Raw genomic sequence first — 22,512 nt, forward strand, 5'->3', positions numbered from 1 at the left:
CCACCAGGGATGTCCCTGAGCCCCACCAGTGCCCAACGGAGCAGTGTTTGCTACTGAAGGCTCTCAGGCATCTATCTGCTCTCCAGAAAGTGGGTTCCAGCTGCTATTTGCCAGCAGCAGGAAGGCAGAGTTGTATTACATGGGCAGTGATAGGAGACAAACCCAGCCTGGTCTGGGAGGTGGCAGGGCTGGAGCATCACCCCAGGTGATGCCACCATGAACATCTCCTGCACGAGCCTGGAGATGGTTTAGTCTGGAGGGACTGAAAAGAAAAAGGCTTTTCTTGTTAAAAAAAAAAAAAAAATTCTTTAATTCCTCTGGCTACAATGTGGGGGAAGGAAAGTTTTTCCAAATTGCTGTGTGTACCAGAAGTGCCCCAAGCATCACTCGGATGCTCCCAGAGGAATTTTACTTCTCACACCAGCTGTGTGGGCAGGGAGCAGGTTTGGCTGGACCCTTCCCCATCCCAGCCCTTCCCTCGAGCAGAGACGGGATACAATGGGGACATCACTGCCTTCGTGGTGGCAGGAGGATAAAAGCCAATGGCAGCAACTGCAGAAATGAGGAGCCACAGCCGAGCGTGGGCATCGGGGTGTGGGGGAGCCCAGGGGCAGAGCTGAGGTTCCTTGGAGGGAAGCCAGAGCCTGGCAGCACCAGGGACACAGAGGCTGGATCAGGCCCTTCCAGTTGGACAACAGCAGTGCTGTGAGCAGGGATAGCTGCAGGGGAGGACAGGACTGGGGGCTGCAAGGGGGCTCATCCATGGCACAGCCCCTCCAGTCACTCCAAGGGTCCCTCAGTGAGGTGTTTGTGTCCTGCACCCTGCTCATGTGATGGAAGTGATGGATCACCACAGCTCGCTGGCCAGGCTGGTAGTCACCACACCATAGTGATTCCCACAGGTCTGCAGGCCAGCAGGATCTGAATCCTGGCACCAGGACAAGGGCCCTCCTCATGCACTCTGCTCCACTGTACCGTCCCGTCCACCTTGGCTTGTCAGAGCATGGTTCCCTCCAGTGCTTGAGGGCAGGATTGGGCCCCACTCTGCTTCCTGCCTGGGCCCCCAGGCCTGCCAGCTCCTCTGGGCCACCCTCAGGAGAAGGCACAGCAGCTGGACTTCTTCTTCTGTGACTCGATGTAATCATGGATCTGGAAGCGGGGCTCATCCAGCGGCTGCACCGCGCGCTGCTTCAGCTCCCTGGAGTGGTGGGGCTGTGTTACTCCCTGTCACACTGTGCTGGTGTGTGGGAGGTGGTGGGGCTGCAGGGGACACTCCCTTGCTCAGTCTCCTGGCCCCAGGTACTCACTTGGCAATGGCGAGGAAGGCCAGCTCCACGTTCATGCCTGTCTTGGCACTCGTCTCCATGAAAGGCACCCCGTACTCCTGCAAGGGCAGCACGGCCCCATCAGTGGCCATCCCCAAAATGCCCTCGGGGCCCTCTGAATCATCCCTGTAGCCTGGCCAAGGCTTGAGGGTCATCCCCTTGCCTTGCCCCAGGTTTTGCATGCAAGTGACTGCCATGCTGCCTCTTTAAGAGCCTGGCAGGTCTGGGCACCCAGAGGGGATGGCACGGCTGCATGGGAACCCTGAGTGACATGAAATTGTCTGGGGATACCAAAGTCAGGTTAGACCCTGGCACAACTCACCCTGGCCAGCGATGCTCCATCCTCCGTCCTCACAGCCCTCTCACTGCTCACATCAGCCTGCCAAGGGAAGGAAAAGGTCACCACATACCATGCCAGCTGGCACCTGGGGGCATCTGGCAAGCCAGCAGTGTGGAATTCTCAGGGGGCTGACAGGAATGAGAGGCATCACAGATCCAGAAGTATCCACTGCCCAGAGAATCTGGGATGTGTGGAGCAGCTGGGACCTGGTGGCATTGAGGATGTCAGGGGGCATCTGCGGCCACTGAGGACCTGGGGCAGCACCTGAGGGCATCCAGGACTCAGGGAGGCTCTGGTACCCTGCTGGGCATCGAGTACGCAGCATCATCCAGGATCCAGGGGACATCCAGTCCCAGGGGAAAATCCAGTATCCAGCTGGGCACTGGGCACCCAGCAGCATCTAGCACCCCTGGAGAGAATCTGGGACCCTGTTGGGCCTCCAGGGCTTGGGGTTACCTGAGGTCCAGGGGTGCATCCAGGCTTGGGTGGGCGCCCGAGAGCCAGTAGCATCCCATACCGAAGCATCCCATACGAGGACCATCCCGGACCTGAAGCCTCAGCCTGGTGCTGCCACCCGCTGGCTACCGGGCATACTGCCCTCCCCGACCCCCCAAACCCCTGGGATCACCTCTGGCCTTGGCTGAGCCCAGAAAGCAGCAGAGCCCGGCCGAGGGTGCAGGCAGAGCCCCATCCTTGCACAGCCATGGGGATGGCAAGGGCACGGCATAGCACAGCAAACCCCAGGGTGGAGGGGGACCCTGCACGCACCTTATTGCCCAGCAACATGATGACCACGTCCTTCTGGGCGTACTCATGGATCTCTGTCAGCCAGGCCTGTAGGGCAGCAGGACAGTGTCGGGGTGAGGGGTACTCCTGTCCCTCCCAACTCAGCCCTCAACCCCTAAGTACCCCCCTCCCTTCCCTCTAAGCCTTCACACCCCCTCAGCACCCCCATCTCTCCCCCACGAGGACAGAGATGATGACTTTTTTTTGGCGCAGGAATTATTCCAGCATCACAGACAAGCAGCCCTAAAAACGCCCTGTCTCCTGGCTACAGCCCAAGCCGTAGTTCACATCCTTCCCAAACCACGTTTTCTCCCTCAGGCATTCACCGTGTTCTTAAACAAAACTCACCCAGCCATGCAGCACCCAGCCAGGCGCCCTGGGATGAGCTCCCAGCTGGCTGGGTCTGGCCAGAACAGCCAGTGCTTACAGGTAAAACAGGCTCCCAACTGCCCCAAACACCCAGCCAGCCAAGTAGGGCACCCACGACCCCAGTCCCTGGGGAGAAACACTCCCAACCCACGGTGGGACTCACACGGATGTTGTCAAAGGACATCTTGCTGGTGATATCATAGAGCAGGAGCAGGGCTGGAGGGAAGAGGCAGAGGCATTTCTACACTGCAGGGATGTGCTCTGGATGGCCCCCCCATCCCCACCGGACCCCAAACCCACCTTGGGCATCCCGGTAGTAGGCGTGAGTGACGCTGCGGAAACGTTCCTGTCCTGCTGTGTCCCAGATCTGCCGAGAAACCACCTGGTGAGAGCAGGGAGAGGAACCTCCCCAAGCTGGGCGTGCTCCTGTGGCTCCCAGCCCTGCTGGACCACCATGCCCAGCCTGAGGTGGCTTTCCATCTGGAAGTTTCTTCCCCCCTCCCAAAGCTCACCTGCAACTTCACTTTCACACCATCCACAGCCACCACTTTGTTCTGCAGAAGACAAGGAGAGCACATTCATCAGCCCAAAGCATGTCCTGGTGCATGTGCCAGCCAGCCCTGGCACAGAGCTGGCATTCCACAGCCCCTCAGCTTCTCTCCCCAGGCCAGTGGGATGAAGCCAGGCTGCCCGTGGGGCTGGACACTGAAGCCTCATTGCTTCAAACAATGATCCTGCTTGCTTAGCAGCTACAGGGACACCCCAGAGCAGCAACCCCTCGAGTCAGGGTGAAGAGCAGAATCAGTGGAGACGAGATCCCAGCCTGCCTTGTGCCCGGTGCCTCGTTCACCTCCTACAGCCAGTGTCCCTGTCCTGGGGCTCCCGAGTCCCCTAACGAGTCAGTTAATGATGCTGGCTGTCCAGCGAACCCCGGGAACACCGACCTGCTCTGACTCCTGCCGGGAAGCTCCGGGATTGCAGCAGGGAAGTTTGGCAGAGCTGGGGAAGCAGGGAGGTCTGGGTGAACCGCACATAAATTTGCATATATTAATAACAGCTTGGTGTGCTTTTATGCTTGCTCTCCAAAAAGCCCTGATCTTTCTGACGGGACTCTTCAGCTCCATGTGCTGAGGAACCACTGCTGCACTAAAATTTAGCCTGTTTGCAGTAATTTAAGGGCTTTGGATGCTACAAACTGCCTGGGCAACACGCACTGGGTTATGCTGGGTGTCCCACTCGGGTTTCCTTGCTGGTGGAGCCTTGTTTGGTTCTTAAAGGTGGCTGTAAACATTGAGCTGGGGGAGTTGCATGTAGCACACAGCCATATCCAGCATGGCAGGAGGAAATCTCCTGGGTCAGGATGGTTTGCAGCTAGGCTGGGCTGGAACCAGGAAAGGAAGGAGGCATTTCCAACTGAGCTGGGAAGGCAGCTATTGAGGCTTAAGCAATCGCTGTTCTCATCTTGGAAGCGCAGGGGCTTCTCTCCAGAGGCCAGAAGAAAGAAAAGCAAAAAGTACAGAAAAGCTATTTTAAGACTCTTAAAGAATCATACTCAGAGTCTGGAAAGAGAAGACCCCTATAAATAATTTGGTTGCCTGGAATTGTTTGAAATGGAAATTCAGCCCATGTGGAGATGACAGCATTTGAGCAAATGGGCTGGATAAAACAAAAACGTGCCCTAGGAGACTCTGGAGATTACCTAGAGCAGTGAGCCATGAGCTGCTGCAGGGGATGCTTGCACGAGGCAGAGCCGGTACCTACGGGCTGGCAACACCTCTGGCGACACCGGCACTGAGCCCAGCAGTGGGACACAGCAGATTTTCCTTCTTTCATGACTTTATCATAAGGACAGGCCTCAGGGCCCCTTCAAACCAAACCAAGCTCTCTCTCTCTCTCTCTGCCAGCCCCCACTCACCAAGCCCCCAGTTCCACCAAAAGCCAAACGCAGCCAGGGCAGCAAAAGTGGCAGAAAACTGGAGCAGCTGCAGCTGTGGGGGCAGAGGAAGCACTGACCGCACTTGACACGTGTCAGTGGCTGTGGGCAGAGCCCTGCCTGGGGACACCCCCGTGACTTCCTGCCTGCTCTGCCTTGTGCTGCGAACAGCTGTGCCTCCCTGGACACCCTGCAGCTGAAATTTGGTGAGCAGAGAGCAGCATGGGGGTTTAAACAGGATCTGGTAACCCTAACGACTTCTCAGCAGCCCATTTCAGCCCTTTCAAGGCATGAAATTACAGCAACCAGTGTTTGTATCCCCCCAGCTGTTGGCTTTGGACTGCGTGGTGGAGCGTGCTGGCTGCCCACCACACACCCCCAGCCCATGAACACAGCTGGGATGGGCTAAACCCAGGCTGTTTGCTGATTTAAAGGCAAGAAGTGACAGTACCAGTGGGCCCTTCTGTCTTCCACACCAGGGAGGGGTGGAAGGGTTCCAGCAAGCACCTGCGGCTGGTTGGCAGATAACTGGGGGTACAGAAACGCCCTGTTCCCGCTCCCCAGCACCCCATCCTGGCCAAGGTGGGGGTCGAGGGAGGCGAGGGGCTGGCAGCCGTGGTGGTCTCACCCGGAAATCTATGCCCACGGTGGCTATGAACGTCCCGGAGAGAAAGGCCCCGTCTTTGAACTGGAGCAGGAAGCAGGTTTTCCCCACGCCCGAGTCTCCAAGTAACATCACCTGCAAGATGGGCGCAGGGAGAGGTGTCAGCAGGATGGGGAGGGAGCAGCACCCCTGACTGGTGCTGAGCCCTCCCTAGTTCCTTCTCTCCCTTCCTTTCTTTCCCCAGGGCTGGTCCTGATGAGTCTGGGAAGCCCCGTGGGAGCTGGGTGTGGGATGGGACCCCTGACGGTGCAGCCAAGTGGTGCCCCAGAACAGGAGAGCAGGCCCCAGACACGAAAGAGAAGGAGAGATGGTGTGAAAGCAGGTACTGCAGCAAGAAGAGATATCTCCTGGCCAGCCCCTGGCCATCTCCCAGCCCAGGAGGCTCCTGGAGAACCAACCACAGCTCCCAAATACGTGGAGCCACCTCCACCCAAGCTTTGCCTCTGACCCGGGTGTGCCCAGCCCGAGGGCTGCTGCATGGCTTGGGCAAACCCTGCATGTCCGGGACTCTCTCCCTGTCGGTGCCTGCTGCAGACACCAAAGCAAACACGGTGCCTTTCCCCTCCTGCTAAGCAAACAGGATCAGCCCAGGCACTCCGGCCACTCTGGCACTGCCAGACCCAGGCAGGGAGCAGCCAGGACCAGTGCTGGGCTCCATAAGCACAGCCTTTCCTGATGCTGTGCTCTTCCTGCCTACCTGCAGCAACCTGTTCCTGCCCAGCAATCATTAACCTGACTGCGTCTGGCTCCTGATGAAAAGAGCAGTGAGCAGGACTTCAGCAGGAAGCTCCATGCCTGCATGCCCACCTTGCCAGGATGCTGGAGTTTGCAAAGCAAATCCCCGCAGCCCCGCTGCCTCTGGGGCAGGCAAACACAGCGGGCCATGGCCACGTTCCACAGGGATGGCACAGCAAATGCCAGAGCTGGTGGCTGGAAATGCTCTGCCACCACTTGGCTGATCAAATCCTTCCCCAGGACTTATGGGGAGCTGGGAACACTGGGAACACTGGGAGCACTCAGTTCTGCCTCCACCTCAATCTAGACCAAGCTAAAAACTGGTTTTCTCCCTCAAACTCAGAAACTGCCCTCCACTGAGAGGAGTCAGAGGGGGGAACGATAAAGGCAAAGGAATAAAAGCAGTTTAGGGATGGTGGAAGCATGCAGGACCACTTTGGAGCTGGCTCAGCAAGGCAGCAGGAGGTGTCGGGGCTGACACCATCAGTGCTGGGCTCAGCCTGGGGCTGCATATTAAATATTGGGAGTAAAGGTTTCATCAATCCTGTGCCTCCGCTGAGCTGCTGAGGAAGGTCCTTCCTGGGGCAACCCTTGCCCGGGCTGGGATGGCGAAGAGGGGGTCACTCAGCAAGGAGGGCTCCCCCCTGCCCCGAGGCCTGGCAGGGATGCAGACATTCACAAGCAGCGTGCTGCAGTGTGGGTGAAGGGGGACCCCGGGCTGGATCCGGGGCTCAGACGCTGCTCCCTCCTTGGAGCCCTTGTGGTGCTGTGATGGGCTGGATGGGGTCCTGCTCCCCCTGCCCTGTGTCATGGAGGGCACTGCTGCAGGGCTGGCAGGAGCCCCTTGCCCTGGCAAAGGTCTGGTGGGCTTTCAGGGGGCAGAGCTCGGCCATGCCCCCCCTTCCCCCGGGAGCCCCACAAAGCCCTGTTCCTGCAGCTGGTCCCTCCCATCGCCACTGCCGCCAGGGACACCGCTGGGGCAAAGACTTTCCCCCCCCCCCCTTCCCGGGGAGGGAAGACCCCAATCCCCGCACCTGCTGCACCGGGGAACTCCCGGGGCAGAGAAGGGCTGGGGGGATCAGCTGGGGCTGCCGCCTCCTTCCCCTTCTCCTTCCCGGTCTCGCGGCCGCTTCCTGGGCGCGATCGCAGCAGCGGAGGAAGCGGGCGGCCCCCGGGACCCTTCCTAAACCCCTCCTTGTCTCCCCCGAGCCGGGGGCCGAACGCAAACCTTCCCCTCTGGTAGAGCTTGGAGGGTCCATCCCTGCTCACCCCGCGCCGCCTCCCACCTTGCCGGACAGTTCGTAGTCCCGGGGCAGCGCCGGGGGGTCCCTGCCGCCCTTCGGGGGTTCCCCGCTCCCCGCCGGGGGGGTCTCGCTCCCCGCCGCCCCATCGGGGCCGCCCATGGTGCGTCCGAGCGGAGCCGCCGAGCCCCGGCGCCGCGGGGCCAGCGGGAGACGCGGCCCCACCCGCCTTCCTCCTCCTCTTCCTCCTCCTCCCCCCCCGACCGATGCCACCCCCGAGGCCGTGCGCCGGCCGCCTCCCTGCCCAGCCCGGGCACGGGATGAGGAAGAAGAGGCTGAAGAGTGGAAACCTGCCCCACTGCACCCCCCACACCGGGGACCCTGGGTTTGCCAGGGGCACGGCGCGCAGAGCCCCCGCACATCCCTCCGGACTCATGGGTGGGGAGAGGAGGAACTGCTCGCCCCACAGATGAACAGCCACCCCGTCCCTCACGGAGTGTGGGGATGGAGACCCCGGTGCTGCCAAATCCCACCCTGCCACGCCGGGACAGTGGGGACGGCAGCTCCCGCTGCCACCCCCCCAGCCCGGCCCAGGGTGGGGGGTTTGCCCCATCAGCTGCAGCTGCGCCCCGGGTGAGCCCCGCGGCGCAGGGAAGGCGGGAGGGAAGCGGAGCAGGAGCCGCTAGCCGGAAGCCACGAGTGTGTCGAGGCGGTTCCGCGGCGCCTCCGTCTCATCCGGGATGGCTGCCAGGCCTCCCGCTCCCCCGGCTGCTCGCAGCCCCCTGCATCCTGCACCAGCCATTGGAGCGCAGCTCATACTACACTTCATTTGGGAAAAGGCCGAGCATGGGGATGCGGGAGAAATCCCTGGAGAGGGATGTTGTGTTACCCAAAACCCCTCCCTGTAAAACCCCATCCACGTCCACGCACTACAGCTGCTCAAGGTCTTCAGCCTTACAGGCATCACCTCATGTACAGGAGCCTCGAGCCTTCCCTGATCTATTTTCCCTGGAATATCCCATCTCTCCCACATCAGGGTTAATCTCAGGGCGACCCCCATCCCTAATCACACCACTGGGACCCAGGGGTGCAGGGGCTCCAGTGCAGAGCTGTGCCCCTTGCTGCCCTCCAGGTGAAGGCCATGCGTGGCTGCAGGAGGTCCGGTGGCAGAGATGCCCTCCGGAATGGCATCCACCATCCACCATCCACCTCTGTGCCTCCTGGGGCTGCCAGCTCCTGCACCAGCCAAGCCTTCCTCTGCCCCCCGGGAAATAGAACCTGTATTTCCAGTCCTGTTACTGCGCTCAGACCCACACGGGGGATTTATAGTTTATATATGCTCTTTGGCCAGGAAAGTGCCCAGAGCTGGCGGCTGGAGGCACTTGGAGCTCCTGGAAGTGGCTGAGCTTCCCGGCAGCAAGATGGGGAGGGGGTTGGAAGGATATGGCAAACCGTGCTGGAGCTCATGGAGTTGCCTGGGCAGGAAAAACGCCTGGCTGAGCATCACTCCCACAAGCTGGCTTTTGCTGTGGGAAAAACGAGGCAGCCGGGAGCTGGCAGAGAGCAGTGGTGTGGCTGAGCCTCCTCTGCCTGCCCAGGGCTCAGCAGGGGCACCCTTGGCTGCTGGTCCCTGGGCTGCTTGGCCCTAGACAGCCCCCACTGGTGCCACATTTCCCTGCTTCCTTGGCCTGGACTAAAAAGAAAATTCCTGTGGGTAATCACATCCCCATGGGTACCAGCCCTTGCTGAGTTCCAGCCTTGTCACGATGCTGAAGGGATGACAGGCTCTCTGGAGTAAGGTCCCGAGCTCCCTCAGGAGAGGGAACACACATCAGAACCTCTTGAGACCCCACGGCATCTCTGCAAATAGCTCTGGATGGCAGCCGAGTGCTTTTTCCCAGGCACCATCACCATCTGCCTGACTTTTCACCAGGGCCCCGGGCTGGACACAGGCAGGACACAGGCTGGCATCTCCCTGGCAGGGCAGGGCTGCTCCAAAGGCTGCACTCAGACACAGCCCCACCAAGGGTTTCGGAATATGGAGCTTTACCCATCCTCCATCCCTCCCAGCAGCCCAAAGGATGCCAAGAAGAACACAGCCAAACCAGACCCCTCATCCAGCAGCACCAAAGCAAAGCATCCAATTCTTTGTGCTTACCACGGATTCATAGATTCTGATTTCCCAAATAAAGCTGCTCCCTAAGGGTGAGTGCACAGCCCAGGGACAAGGGACTGGGCTCTTACCGTAAACCCAATGCCCACGGTGGCAGAGAAGGAGCCAGGAATGAACTTGCCCTGGTCAAACTGGACCAGCAGGGACGTCTTCCCCACACCGCTGTCTCCAACCAGGATTGTCTGCAAGGACCAGATAAAGAGGCATCAGTGCAGGTGATGAGGAAGCTGCAGGCACAGAGTGCAGCTGGGGGCAGACATTTGGGTAGGGGTGCTGGAGGGATGCAGCAGAAAATGCAGCAGGATCAAGAAGGACCCACCCAGCCCCTGGATCTGTCACTTTTGGTTCTGCTATTTGCCCAGAGAGGAATTTCCATCCCTTTGTCCATCTCTGTAATTAATGAAATGTGGTCTGGGATGAGCTTTCAGGCCTGAGCCCCACTGTGCCCTGTCCGAGAGGAGAGATGGAAGGGAAAGCAAAGCACAGCCTGTCATGGAGAGTGAGCAGGAGAGTCGCTCCTACCCCAGCTCGGGAAGCTACTGGGAAGAAGCAGCCTTGGCTCACACAGCCCTGTTGGAAAACCTCTTTGGGAGGACTTTGGAGTCACTGGATTAAGTCCAAAACTATTTAGTAAAGAGAGCATCTCCCGCAGCTGCTGCACACAGCTGCTGCCACAGCCATGCAGCCTCACCGGGTCACTGAGCTGTCTTTGTGCTGCCTTAATGCTGTGGACCCACAGCACTCCCTCCTGCAAAGTGATGGGTTTGAAGTCCCAGACTCTGCCTCTGCCTCTCCAGCCTCCACGGGAAGCCCCAGATCCCTGAGCAGAAGGGACAAGGGAGCAGTGTGGGTGTCAGAGCTGTCACCTCTTGGGCAGCTCCCACCCTGCCAGCCCACGGCCCTAGTACCCACACTGCATCCCTGGGGAGCTCATCTTCCCTTCTGCTCCTGCCCACATCCCTCAAAATCCCTGACCTAAGAGAGACCTGCAGTGCAAACAGGACCCCTCCCTCCCCTCTGCCGCTATCTGGGTTTTGTTTGCAGAGCCATCTGTGCAAACATTCCCATCCTTTCAGGAAACCCAGGCACTTTCAACCCTTTTGCAGGACACGAGGTAAAATAAACACTCTGCTACCAGGCTTCTTGCTTAGAAGTAGTTTTGGCTTTGTCTTTCGGGACATGGGCGTTTCTGAAGCTGCAGTTCCGGCAAACACTGAGTGTCCCCTCTGTCCCTGGTCCCCTGTCCCCCCTGAGGCTGCAGGGATGAGCCAGTGAGGTGCTGGGGCTAAACCTCCCCACTCTGCATCCACCTCTGCTGCATCTGTTTGCCCCCTGCTTGCTTTGTGTTTGTGCAGCTCCGGCAGCCTTGCTCCATCCTGTGACACTTCAGTCCTTTGTCTCCACCCTGAAGGTGCTTCAGTACCTCCCCGATACCCAGAGGGGCCTCTGTGCACATCCGGTCCCATCCCTCTCCTGTCCCAAAGTGCCCTGGGGTGTGACCAACCCTGGCACCACTTCAGGCACTGCACTTGCCCTTGTGAAACAACAGGATGAGTGTGAAGGAATGTGTTTAATCAAATGCCTGAACAGCCCCAGCAGATCAAGGCCTAATTCCACGGCCTGGGAGGCTCTGTGGGATCCACAGCACCTGGCACCGTGGTTCCTGCATCCCACAGATCCCACAGAAGTGGGCTGAAACCAAAAGCCGAGGAGCTTGAGGACCACAAACAATGCAGAGATGTGGAGTGGCAGGAAATCAGCATCCTGCCCTACAAAAAGCACCACCCCACAACCTGCCTGGAGCCTGCTCACACCGATACACTTCAGTGAATGCTTGCCTCAGTGAATCAGCACTTTTCCTCGGAAAAAAACATCCCAAACACCGAACCTCTCCTGGGAAAAGCCTGACCTGCTGAGCAGAGCTGTTGGCAGGAGGGAGCCCTGCACCTCTGCCAGATGCAGGCTGCAGCACAGACCTGTGTGCTGAGAGGCAGCAACCTGTGCCCAGATCCACAGCCAGAGATTTCTCCTTCCTCCCTGCCTGGGCTCTTTGTAGGTCACTTGTATATTCAGAGCAGCCTCATGAGCTGGGAACCTGCACGGGATCTGGACGGATGTTGGGAGGCAGAAATCCCTGGGCCAGAGGATCTGGGTCACCCCTTTCCTGGGGGAAATTTCCCTGCCCAAACCCCTCTTGGCTTTTCCCTAGGGCCCAGAACCCTTCCCTGTGCAGAGAGAAGGATAGGCCCAGGAGCAGCTGGATAGGAAAACAATCCAAGAATTCATTACCATGGGGCTCCTGCACCTCAGTGCTGTATATTTTGGTGTTACACACTATTTCCAGGCAAAATCCTGGTGCTGGGATGTGCAACAAGACAGGGTGCACCCTGCAGTGCTGTCTTTGGGAGCAGTTAATGCAGAGAATATCATTAATTATGGAGGGAGAAGAGCTGGTTGGAATGAGCACCAGAAAGCCTCCAGAGCCCAGGGTTTACAGAGAACATGTATAAAAGGCAGATTCCTCTATTAATAATTTAAATAGGATTCATAATAGAGACAACTCATGAATCGCTTCATGACTTAGTAGTAAAAGTTGGCCTGGATCAGCCAAGAGATATTCCTAATGACTTTAGGAAAAGCTCATGGGCTCTGTGGAGGGACAGCAGAGTGGAAATCACTGTGGCCTTCCTGGTTACCAAATAAACATAAAACAAGAACAAAAAACCCACTGTGGGGAAGATGTGGCTAGTTCACCCTTAAAACCCCAGGCTGGACACGACTGAGTCATGATAGCAAAAAGCCTTCCAGTGACAAAGTTCCGTAGCTGTCCTGACTCTTCCCCCATCCTCAGCCACAGACTGACCTCCCCCGCACCTTCTCATATCCCCAGGTTTTCCCAGGTTTGATTTTTTTTTTTTTTTTGCATGGGAAACTTTGGTAAAATGTTGCAAGATTCCTTTTGGTGTTGTCGTTCTTCTCTGCCTGGTGGTGTGCAGATGGAGCAGTGCTTTGCCAGGGCTGGGCAGAGCACAGAGGGAAACCTTCCTGAGACCTGGAGACTCACTTGGTGACAGTCCCACATCACCACTGCTGAGCCCCAGCACAGCCAAAGCAATCCTTGTTTCCAGCTAAAGGAAATTATTTCCAGTAGGTGGGCAGAGGTAACCTGACTACTCCACCACCCCACAGCCCCACAGAAAAGTGGGTACAGCTTGTTACACCCTCCTGAAAAAGGCTTTTCTGCCGGTTCTGCCTTAGGGGAAGAGCAAATATCCCTCCCGACACCTTGAGTAAGTTTTGGGGCTAATTCAGACATAGATGGATCACTTTCAGTCAAAATCATCGCTGGCTTGGCATGGGCTGCAGGGACAAGGCAAAACAATTCAAACTTCCTGTACTCAGGCTGGCGGCCAGCGAGCAAAAGAGATATTTTGGTCTAACCTGCTGAGGGAAAAGAGGTTTTGCACGGCTGTCAAGGCAGTGCAGGGAGGCGATGGCTGCAATTCCGGCGCCAGCCAAGCGGGAGGAGATCTGGGACAGCGCGTGTGGGTTGAGGTTGTCTTCCCAGTTCATTTCCGAGATTTAACATGCAGAACCCGGACCTGAGCTAAACATAGCTAGTGAAAGCCTGACAGGGTAAAACACCAGTCAGAGGGATGCAGGGAAGGGAGAAGTGCCCTCCACAGGCTCTGGTGCTGCTCTCAGGGAGCTGCTGGAGCCCCAAACCCACAGGTTTGTGCCCAGGTGAGCAGGATTTTTCACAACAAATTGTGGCAAACGTGTATGTGCCCCCCAGCACAGCTGCCTGCAGAGCTCAGCTGGGACATGGCACTGGGAGAGGTCTGAGGGTGAAGACATGGCTGCTTTCAGCCTGTCACCACCCTACTCTCGTGGCCTCTCAGGCCAAGTCTCAGTCCCTGAGACTTATTTTTAACCTGTTCTTTATACAAAATTGTGCTGCCTCCCCCCCGCTCCAAGAAGTGCTCCAGGGATGGAGTTGGATGCTGCTAGAAGCTGTTATGTGCCACAGGGACAGTTCAGGGCTGTCCCCACCTGCCCAGGCACTATTTCACCACGGCCAAGACCCTTACACTGGCTTGAGAGAGAGCCTGGAGCCCTCTGCCAGCCTGGCTGGGCCCTTGCCCTTGCAGAGGCTGTATCTCAGCCCTGCAAACATGAGCTCTAAGGCTGTGCATCAAGCAAAACCTGGCTCAGATCGTGCAGGAGATAGATCCCTGTTTGCAACCCGCTGCTAACACCTTGGATCAACCACAGCCAAGGAACACATCCCTCTGCCTTTGGGTCTTGTTCCAGCTAAATGGATCCAGGAATCACACGGGAGGAAGAATGATCTGGCAGTGGGTCAAACCACCTGAAAGCAGAATTCATTATTTTGTATCAAGCAAAACTTTTCTGGAATAGCCCAGAACAAACCTCTACTCTTCATGCTTTGGTTTGCTCCTGGCCAGTTTCCTCCCCAGGACTGGGTTTAGCCACCAACCAGAAATCATTTAATCCTTGTCTCCAGACTGGAGAGCTCTCTTGGGGTTTTTCAGCACATCTGAAATGTGATTGCTTGCTCAGACACAAGATCTAGTGAGGTATTTGCTGCCTCACTTCCCTGGAGTGAGAGCAGCATTGTTTCTGCAAGACAAGCAGCCCAGCCAGGAGATGCAGAAAAATACCAAGAGGAACAGCAGGGAGCATGAGACTGGGATGGTTATTTGCCTGGGCAGGTCTTCTGCCCAGAGCCTCATTTCCACCAATGTCATTCCTTAACTGCAGCAGCTCATTCCTGGAGGAGAGAGAGTTAAGGCTTTGCAAAGAATCAGAGTTTCTCAAGTCATCCCTGGTGGCATGTCCTACGTATTGCGTGTACAACAGAAATGAGAGCTGCTAGTAATTGATATTTTTCTGCTAATCAAGGGCTGGGCACCTTACCCTGAGTACAGCAGGATACAGAACAGACTGGGATTTGTGAAGAGGGATCCACAGAACCCCAGCCCTTCCCCCGTCCCGTCGCTGCTTTTCCCGAGGGTGCCAGTTCCTGCACAGTCACTGGGGACTGCAGGAAAGCAGTGTGAGGACAGCAGGAAGGCGTGATGGGTGGATCTGTCATAAATCAGCATCTCCTCCGTGACTCCAGGAGTTGCAGGGTAGTGCCTGACTGCAGAGAGCAAAAAGCTCTGCTGCTGCTGTCCCCGCAGGAAAGCTTGAGCGCCCCACATCCTGCAGGGACACCACCAACCCTAACCACCCTCCGTGCAATTGGAGTTACAAAACACAGTCCCAGGAGTTAAAAAACCACAGCCCCAGGAGCACCGCAAAAGAGAATTTCAAAGCAAGAAGGTCAGGAATGGACGTCTCTGGGACGCAGCTATTTCATGGCAGGGAAGTCCCGGCTCATTAACCTGCTTCTGGCAAACAGAGCCCCGGGGTCCAGCTGCCCCCGACCCGCCCTGAGCCTGCACAGGGCAGCGGGAGCGGCTGAAGGGCGGCTGCGGGCTGTGCCGCGGGGCTGGCCCCGTTCCAGCAGTCCTGGCTTCCCAAACATGCCGAATCCTGCCACCCCCTGCCCACCGTTAGCCGAGATGGGGCTGGGACCGGGGCCAACCCCTGGGGGCTGTCCATCCCCACGAGGAGGAGAGAGCTGCCGCCGCACCGGGATGGGGGTGACAGACGGACCCCGCCGGGAGACGAGGAAGGCAGAGAGACGGAATTTGTCGGGAAGTTCAAGCAGGAGCCCTGTCCCGTATCCCCCCTCTGCAGCCCCCTCCCCGGTGCCCCATCCCCATCCCCAGCCATACCTTGTGCAGCAGCGCCTCGTTGTAGCCGTCCCCCCCCGGGCCGGCGGCGCGGGCCCCCATGGCCGGGGGGGTTTGGGGTGCCCGGGCCGCCCCTGCAGCACCGCGGACAGCGCCCGCCCCGCTCAGCACCGCGGGCAGCGCCCGCCCGGCCCGGCCCGGTTCGGCCCCGCCCGGCGCAGCCCGGCCCGCTCGCTCAGCGCAGGACAGCGGTGCCCGGTGCTCGTCGCCGCCGCTCGCAGGGTTCCCCCGCCCGGAGGAGGCGGCGGGGGGGGGGAGCGGGGAGAGGCCTGTCCCGCCCGGGGGCGGGGAGGCGGTGGGAGCGTCCCCCGCGCCGGCGGAGCCCGCCGGACTCTCCGCACAACCGCTGGTCCCTCCTCACCTCCCCCTCCCCATCTCTGTCCACCGTGATAGAGCCCCCGGCTTCGCAGAGCCCGGGGGTTTCTCCTGTTTCTCGTTTCGTTTCTCCCCTCCGCCCACGGGGCACGGCCAGCTCGGGCAGAGAGGTTTTCGGTACCAGCTGCGATCAGTGCCGAGCTGAGAGCGCCGAGCCAGGTCCGCTGCGCTGCTCCAGCCCGGATTCACAGCAGACTCGTTGGCACTTAAGGAGCCTCATGCCCGCACCGAGGCTGCTCCGGCTGATACCCCTCCAGACACCAGCCCACAGAGCTGCGTGGTCACCGGCGTGTCACCCCAGGGAGGGACAGCAGCTCGTGCTAGCCAGGCCATTTCAGCTTCTTTACCAAACTGGTGCTGAGCCTGGTTTACCCCAACAGGTCCCCTTTGGGATCCCACTGCATTTACAGAGCCCAGTTAGGACCCTGCTTGGATTAAAAAAAAACGTTTTTAGAAACAGGAGGAAGTTGTGCCTAAACCTGGAGGTGACAGTCAATATTTATTGAGATCCTTTTCTTTATGACTCCCTTTAGAGCAATCTAGATGTGTCGATTGCACTGGAAATAAATTAATCTTTACTCAGAAGTTTATTTAAGAGAGACTCAATTCAGTCTCCAGTTCCCTCAGTCTCCAGTTCCCTCGTTCCAGATCAGCAGATGGCCCCAAGCCAGAGGAACAGACCATGCTTCCAAGAGCCATCTGCACCCGTCCGATTGCTGTTTGACTGCCTGGGCCTGACATTACTAATTATATCTGCCCATTATTTCCTCTGACTGCAAAGATGGTTCTGCTGGGTCAGACAATTGGACTCAGAAACAACAGCCAGAAAAAATTTAAAAAGCCAGTAGGGATGGTGGGGTTCATGCTTGCCTGAGGCCAAAAAGCCCAACCCAGCCCAGACCATCCTGCAGCCAGACCATGGCCTCATGCACTGGAAGACAATCAACAGCACAAAAAGAAATGATATCACGAGCCCTGGTGTCTGGATCAGAAAATTAACAACTGGTTCAACATAGTGCACACATCCCACAGCAGGCAGGCCCAAGAAGAAGAGAGCAGCAAACCTCAGGGGGTTTGCCAGGGCAACTCCTAAACACACCAAGAACTCGTCAAAACTCCGAAACTCCCATGGATGCCAGAACAATCCTTTCTGTGGATACCCCAGTGCTGTCAAGGCCCCTTGAGGATGGAGACTTCATGGCACCATCCTGAGTGCATGCTCAGTCTTCTCCTGCCCCAGAGTTGGGGCACTGCCTGACCTGAGCTGCCTGCTGGGCCACGGAGACCCAGATCTGCTGCAGGGACTGCACGGCTCTGCCCTGGGCACCCAAACCGGCCAGGTACGGAGACAAACCTCTCTTGGAAGGTGGGAATGAAGAGGAGAGTAAGCCCCCCACAGCCCACTGAGTCTGAGGCTCCAGGTGTGCTTATCCCTGGATGGGAACTTCTGGCAGGTCCCTGCTGCAGGTGAAGCTCTGAGGCTCGGAGAGCATTCTCTGACTTTTTAGCTCCAGCAACATTTGTTAACTATCCTGAATCATAAAGGAGAGCAGGGAGGGGCTGCTGCTGACTGGGAAGAGCCTCACAGAGCCAAGTGGTCCATTCCCTGTGCAGACACTAGTGTTGCACCAGAGACACACTTCGCCCTGCAGGTTTAGCCACATTCAGGAGGAAGACAATTTTCCTGTCTACCATGATATCTCCAAATGTAATGCAGTCTAATGAGACAACACAGATTGCTGGTAAAACACAGCACCAGCACACCCTGGCCCTGCTCCAAGGGCTTTATCCCACTTTATGATGCTGGAGGACTTAACCCATCGCAGATAAGTGATATCAGCAGCTTTATCAGAGCCCAATACCTGCATCCCCTCACGCACCAAGGAATGCATTTCCCCACTATCCAGAGCAAACCACTCGGTCTGCCAGGTCCCCCAGACCCAGCAGTGGTTTCTGGCAGCCAGTGAGCAGTTTATAGCCCCAAGCAAGTGCTGACCAGCTGAAATCAATGCAGAGCAATGAAATCAGAGGAAATGACCTGTAAACAGCAGGAGTGATTCCAAATGAACCTGCAATTTAGATCCATTGTTTGGTCTGTTTGCTGGTAGACTGTATATGTGGTAGCTTAATTACTTGTGTATTTGCCTTGAGAAGTACAGCTCTAACAGTGGAAGATTTAAATCCAGCTCAGGAGTTTCTGCTTCACTGTCCTCCTGCTTGTTCTCTGCTGCCCAACCCCATTAACTGCTGTAGTATCTCCCTGGATTGACTGTACAACACATTTGGGGGAAACTGGAGCCTTGCTGGAGTCATTCCTTCCCTGTGAGCTAGGAAGGAATCAGAATTTCATCCTCTGAATCCACTGAGTACAGATTCTTAATTTCTTTGCATTAAATAACCCCTGCCTTAGGCCCTTCTGGCTAAGTCCAGCCTCAGGCAGAGCCCAGAGTAAATCCTCCACCACCACAAAGTCGGCAAGTATTTTTTACCACTTTTACTGCCTTTGCTAAATTGGGAGATCTGGGAATGATCAGGACTTGGTTATCTGAGATGGCAGCAGAAAAGAGAGATCAGACAGTGCCTGCTCAATCAGCCAGCACTAAAGGAGCTACGTTATTTACTCAGCCTTATCTCCTAAGGACAATTTCACCAAACTTGCTACATCTGCCCAGGAAGAACAGACTGAAAGGGCTCGATTATTTTTCAAAGGCCCTAGATTAAATAACAGAATTGGGGATTGGAAATATCATTGAAGTCCAGAGCAGACAGGACTCTGGAAAGGCTCAGCTGTGGTGGTGGGTAATACAGTGAGATGAGAACTGGGGACGATCTGTTCTTTATGGGCCTTGAACCAAGGAAATGCATGCACCGATTGACTCAATTACTGCCTGTCTCAGGAAGGCTTTCAAGGCTTTTTCTTAGGATCAACACCAGAGAGTAAACCCAGATTCATAATCTTGCAGAACCAGAGCAAAAGCAGTGTCTGATGGTGTCGTGCAGTGTCCTGTCGCTGCTGGGCAGGGACTGGGAGCGCTGCCCAGGGGCAGGCAGGGGGCAGGGGCTGCAGGGGCGCAGGTGTCAGCTCATCTCATCTCATCTCATCCCCTGTGCCGTGCCCACATCACATCACGATGGCGCTGCCGGGGCTCTGACACACTTTGCTCGCTGATGCGGCCACCGAGCCACGCGCGGGTCCTCGCTCCAGCCGCGCGTGCGGCGCAGATGAAAAGGCGAATTGATGTGCTCCTGCCAGGGTGCATCCGCGGCATTCCTGAGAACCGTTCCAGCAACGCTTCTTCTCTCACAGAGCAGCTTTGCCTTGCACTTCCCGGGCCTCTTTCTGCCAAAAGAGAGAGGTCTTGGCTTGCAGGACCCTGCCACAGCCCCTCAGAGATGCTGGTGAGGAGCAGAGCACCTTCCCCTGCCCTGTGCAGGGGGCTGTATTTATCCATCCCCCCCGGGCTTCTGGAGCACCCCAGCACCCGTGCCCTGGCTAGAGGGTGTCGGGAGGCTCTCAGCAGGGCTCTCTCCACTTTAGACAGAGTGATTCCTCATCACACTCTGTTGCACTGGTTTGTGCCTGAATTGCTCTACTCCCTTTCTGGTTTGCCTTTCCAACTGACGCTCACTTTAATTGGGATAAACATCGCAACTCCTCCCACGACAGGCTTCTGTGTCAGCACTCTGGGGTTCCTCTTTCCTGCCTGCTCTCATCTTGACCTTCCCCTCCAGGAGGATGTTCACACGCTGCTGTTGGTTTGGGGCTGAGGCGCTGAGCTGGAGTCATCCCCTTTGCAAACCCCTCATTGACAGCCCCTGGTCAGTGTCCCACTGAGCCAGGGCCCCTTCACACAGCAGGTGGGAGGAGAAATATCAGAGTAAAACCCCACGTGGGAGTCACAGTGCTGATGTTGGGTGACTGTAAATCACTGCTGTATCCTCAGGGGCTGGAAGGAGATGTACCTTCGGTCACACAGAGTCAGGAGCTCTCTGGGGTGTAACATGGTTCTGGGGACTGCCATGATGGGGAGGAAGTGGCCTCAGTCTGTGCTGGGAGTCCCAGCCCCTGCACTGGACTGGGGAGCTGCTCATCCTGCCCAGGAACCAAACCTGGGAAATAGGCAAATGACACCCCACATCTGACGGTTATGTGATGGTGATGTGATAGTAATGACACAGCATGGATTTGGCCTGAAAAATTCCCCAGCAACTCGACCAAAGTGGCTCTTCTGTCTGCTTTCAGGTAGCTGAGCTGCCCTCGAAATCCTCATGCAGCAAATACCTTTGTAGGCACCTTCCCTGTGCACGTTCCATCCAGAGCCTCTACCTCTACCTCCAAGCCACTTCTCCCAATCATCCCCTCACTCCAAGGGAAGGGTGGGAAGGATGCACTGTGATTTTCCAGCCAGTGGCAGGGATGCATCCCCGAGGAAGATGAGGTGACTGGAGTGGGAAGCTTCTCATCACAAAGCAGGTTTGCCATCTCCAGCCACTTTTTGAATTTAGATCTTGCTGTTACTTCCAGCAATTTGGCTCACACCGGTCAGCTGGGAAGGAAGGGGTTACTTGATGACCCTAAGGAAAACCCAGAGCTTCCTCTTGCCATGGCAAGGCACTGAGAGGGAAGGAGATTCTGGAGGTTTGTGCTTTCTGCTCTTTCCAAGGGGCATATTGGAAGAAAGTCATTGACAAGGCAGCTGCCAGGGAAGCAGCTTTGCTTTGTGTGTTTGTGTTTCTGAAACTTTTAGTGGAAGCATTTAATTCTGGGGAAAACCAGCATTGTCACTCAAAACCCCACAGCTGTGCCAGAAAAGGTGGTTTGGGGAGGAAATAAGACACTTCTTGAGAAAACAGACAAAAGCAGCCCAGCTGAAGCTGGCAGCCCACTCAGGAGCCAGGGAGCAGCAGTGCAGGGGAGTTGGATGGCTGTCCATTTTCCCAGTCCCTCAGAACTGGGAGAGCATCCTGGCATCCCAACCAGTCCATCCCCAGGGCCTGACCTGCACTCACTCTACCCCAGTCCCTGCATCCCTGCTCTGGCCTGGCCCCTCTCAAAACTTCCCAAAATCCTGTGCGCTCTCTTTGCTCCCTGCTGGGATGGGGATCACAGTGAAGGAACCTGCTGTGTTTTGGTGTTTTCCTGGGAACGCAGTGACTATTTTGGAGAAAAAACAGAGTCTCTGTCATGGAACACCCCAGGGTGAGTCACGATCCCTGGGTGAAGGGAAGGAAGTGACGGTCTTAAAAAGAAGATATCTAGGGTCTCTGGGTAAGCACTGCCCAAAGTGACAGGAGAAGGCAGCTTGGAAAACTCTTTGGATGCCCATGTGCATGTGGGCCTGGCTGCATCCTGAAGGATTCTTTGTGAAAAACCACGGGGAAAATTCCAACTTGGGAGCAAGAAGCTGGAAAATGAGGATTTTCTTGGTTTGGACCCTTTTCCTCGTGAGAGCCACAAACACAGGTCAGGCAAATCCATCTCAGGGGTTCTGGCAGAGCTGTGGAGAGGCTGGGGCTGAGGCAGACCAGGAAGCTCACTGTGGTCATGGCAAAAGCCCAAACTTTTCCTCTGGCAGTTTCAGGGTGGGATCTCTGAGATCTGCTTGTTCCCTGCCGTGTGAACGCTGGGAATAAGGCTTTTCACTCTCTTAATAACATACACTCGTGATGGGGGGTCTTCTATAACGACTGGGGACATCTCACCTCACCACTGCTCACCAGCATAGTGGGTGCACAGGCAGAGCCTCCCTCGGGCTGTACCCCCAAGAAACCTTGTGGGGTACACAAGGGGGATCCTTCATGGTTCCCTGAGGCAATGCCAGGATGGGTTTACAGCACCTCTCTCTGTCCCCTGCAGGTGGCCAGGCAGTGACAGGCCCCAAGCAGGTGACAGTTGAGCAGGGCAGCTCGCTGGCAGTGTCCTGCAGCTACAAGCCACGCTACAAGCTCAACTCCAAGTACTGGTGCCGCAAAAACTTCCTCCGGTTCTGTTTGACCTACATCCAAACCAATGGCTCAGAGGTGACAGTGACGGGGGACAGGGTGTCCATCAGGGACAACCACACAGCACACACATTCACGGTGATGCTGAGCAGTGTCACACTGGAGGATGCAGGCCGGTACTCCTGCGGGGTGAAGAGGAAACTGGGGATCAACCGGTGGCACAGCACCAAGGTGATGGTCTCTGCAGGTAACACAAGGCTGGGAGCAAAGCTGGCTGTAAACTTCCCCCTTTTTCCTCTTCCTCCTCCACAGTGCTCAGGGTGTTGCCTGGATAGCTCCATCTCCGCCCCCTGCACCTTCATGGTTGAAGTCTCAGGGCAGAGACCCCTGGGCAGGGTGCACAATAGGGGGTGTGGGGGTCTCCAAATTGCTCTGATTCTGTTTCCTTTACAGCTGTTTCAAACACAACTGAGGACAGCAATTCGAGCCCAGTGACAACCAACCCTCTGTGCCCCAGGGACTATGGGGAGATTCCAGTGCTGTGAGTCAGGGCTTGGGATCTGGGAAAGTCCCCAACAGCATCCCCTGGCCAAAACATATTTTTTCCATGCACGTATCTCCCAGCTTGGAGCCCCCAAAGAGCATTCTGGGGTCAAGCCATGCAGCTGGCAGACATACAAGTGCCCCAGTCCCCATCCTCATTCCCCAGACCTTACTAAAGCTCTAGCATAACCACCTTTCTCCTACACAGGTCCCAGCTCAGTGTCATCCACTTGCTGCTGCTCCTCAGCGTCAAGGTGCCC

The 22,512-nt window shown here is 56.8% G+C and overlaps 1 protein-coding gene across 1 annotated transcript; it reads right to left on the reverse strand.

The window, feature by feature from the left end:
• Window positions 1-1,092: 1,092 nt before the first annotated feature.
• RAB37 (RAB37, member RAS oncogene family) lies at window positions 1,093-15,433 on the reverse strand (the record flags this gene model as incomplete). The annotated part of the gene is made up of 10 exons (XM_082293904.1): window positions 1,093-1,198; window positions 1,308-1,384; window positions 1,648-1,704; window positions 2,434-2,499; window positions 2,984-3,036; window positions 3,121-3,187; window positions 3,333-3,374; window positions 5,382-5,492; window positions 9,638-9,748; window positions 15,374-15,433. The coding sequence occupies 10 exons, from the start codon at window positions 15,431-15,433 to the stop codon at window positions 1,093-1,095; spliced, it is 750 nt and encodes a 249-aa protein (XP_082150030.1).
• Window positions 15,434-22,512: the final 7,079 nt, after the last annotated feature.

The sequence above is a fragment of the Coloeus monedula genome (assembly GCF_965178545.1).
Source record: "Coloeus monedula genome assembly, chromosome: 19".
Lineage (NCBI taxonomy): Eukaryota > Metazoa > Chordata > Aves > Passeriformes > Corvidae > Coloeus > Coloeus monedula.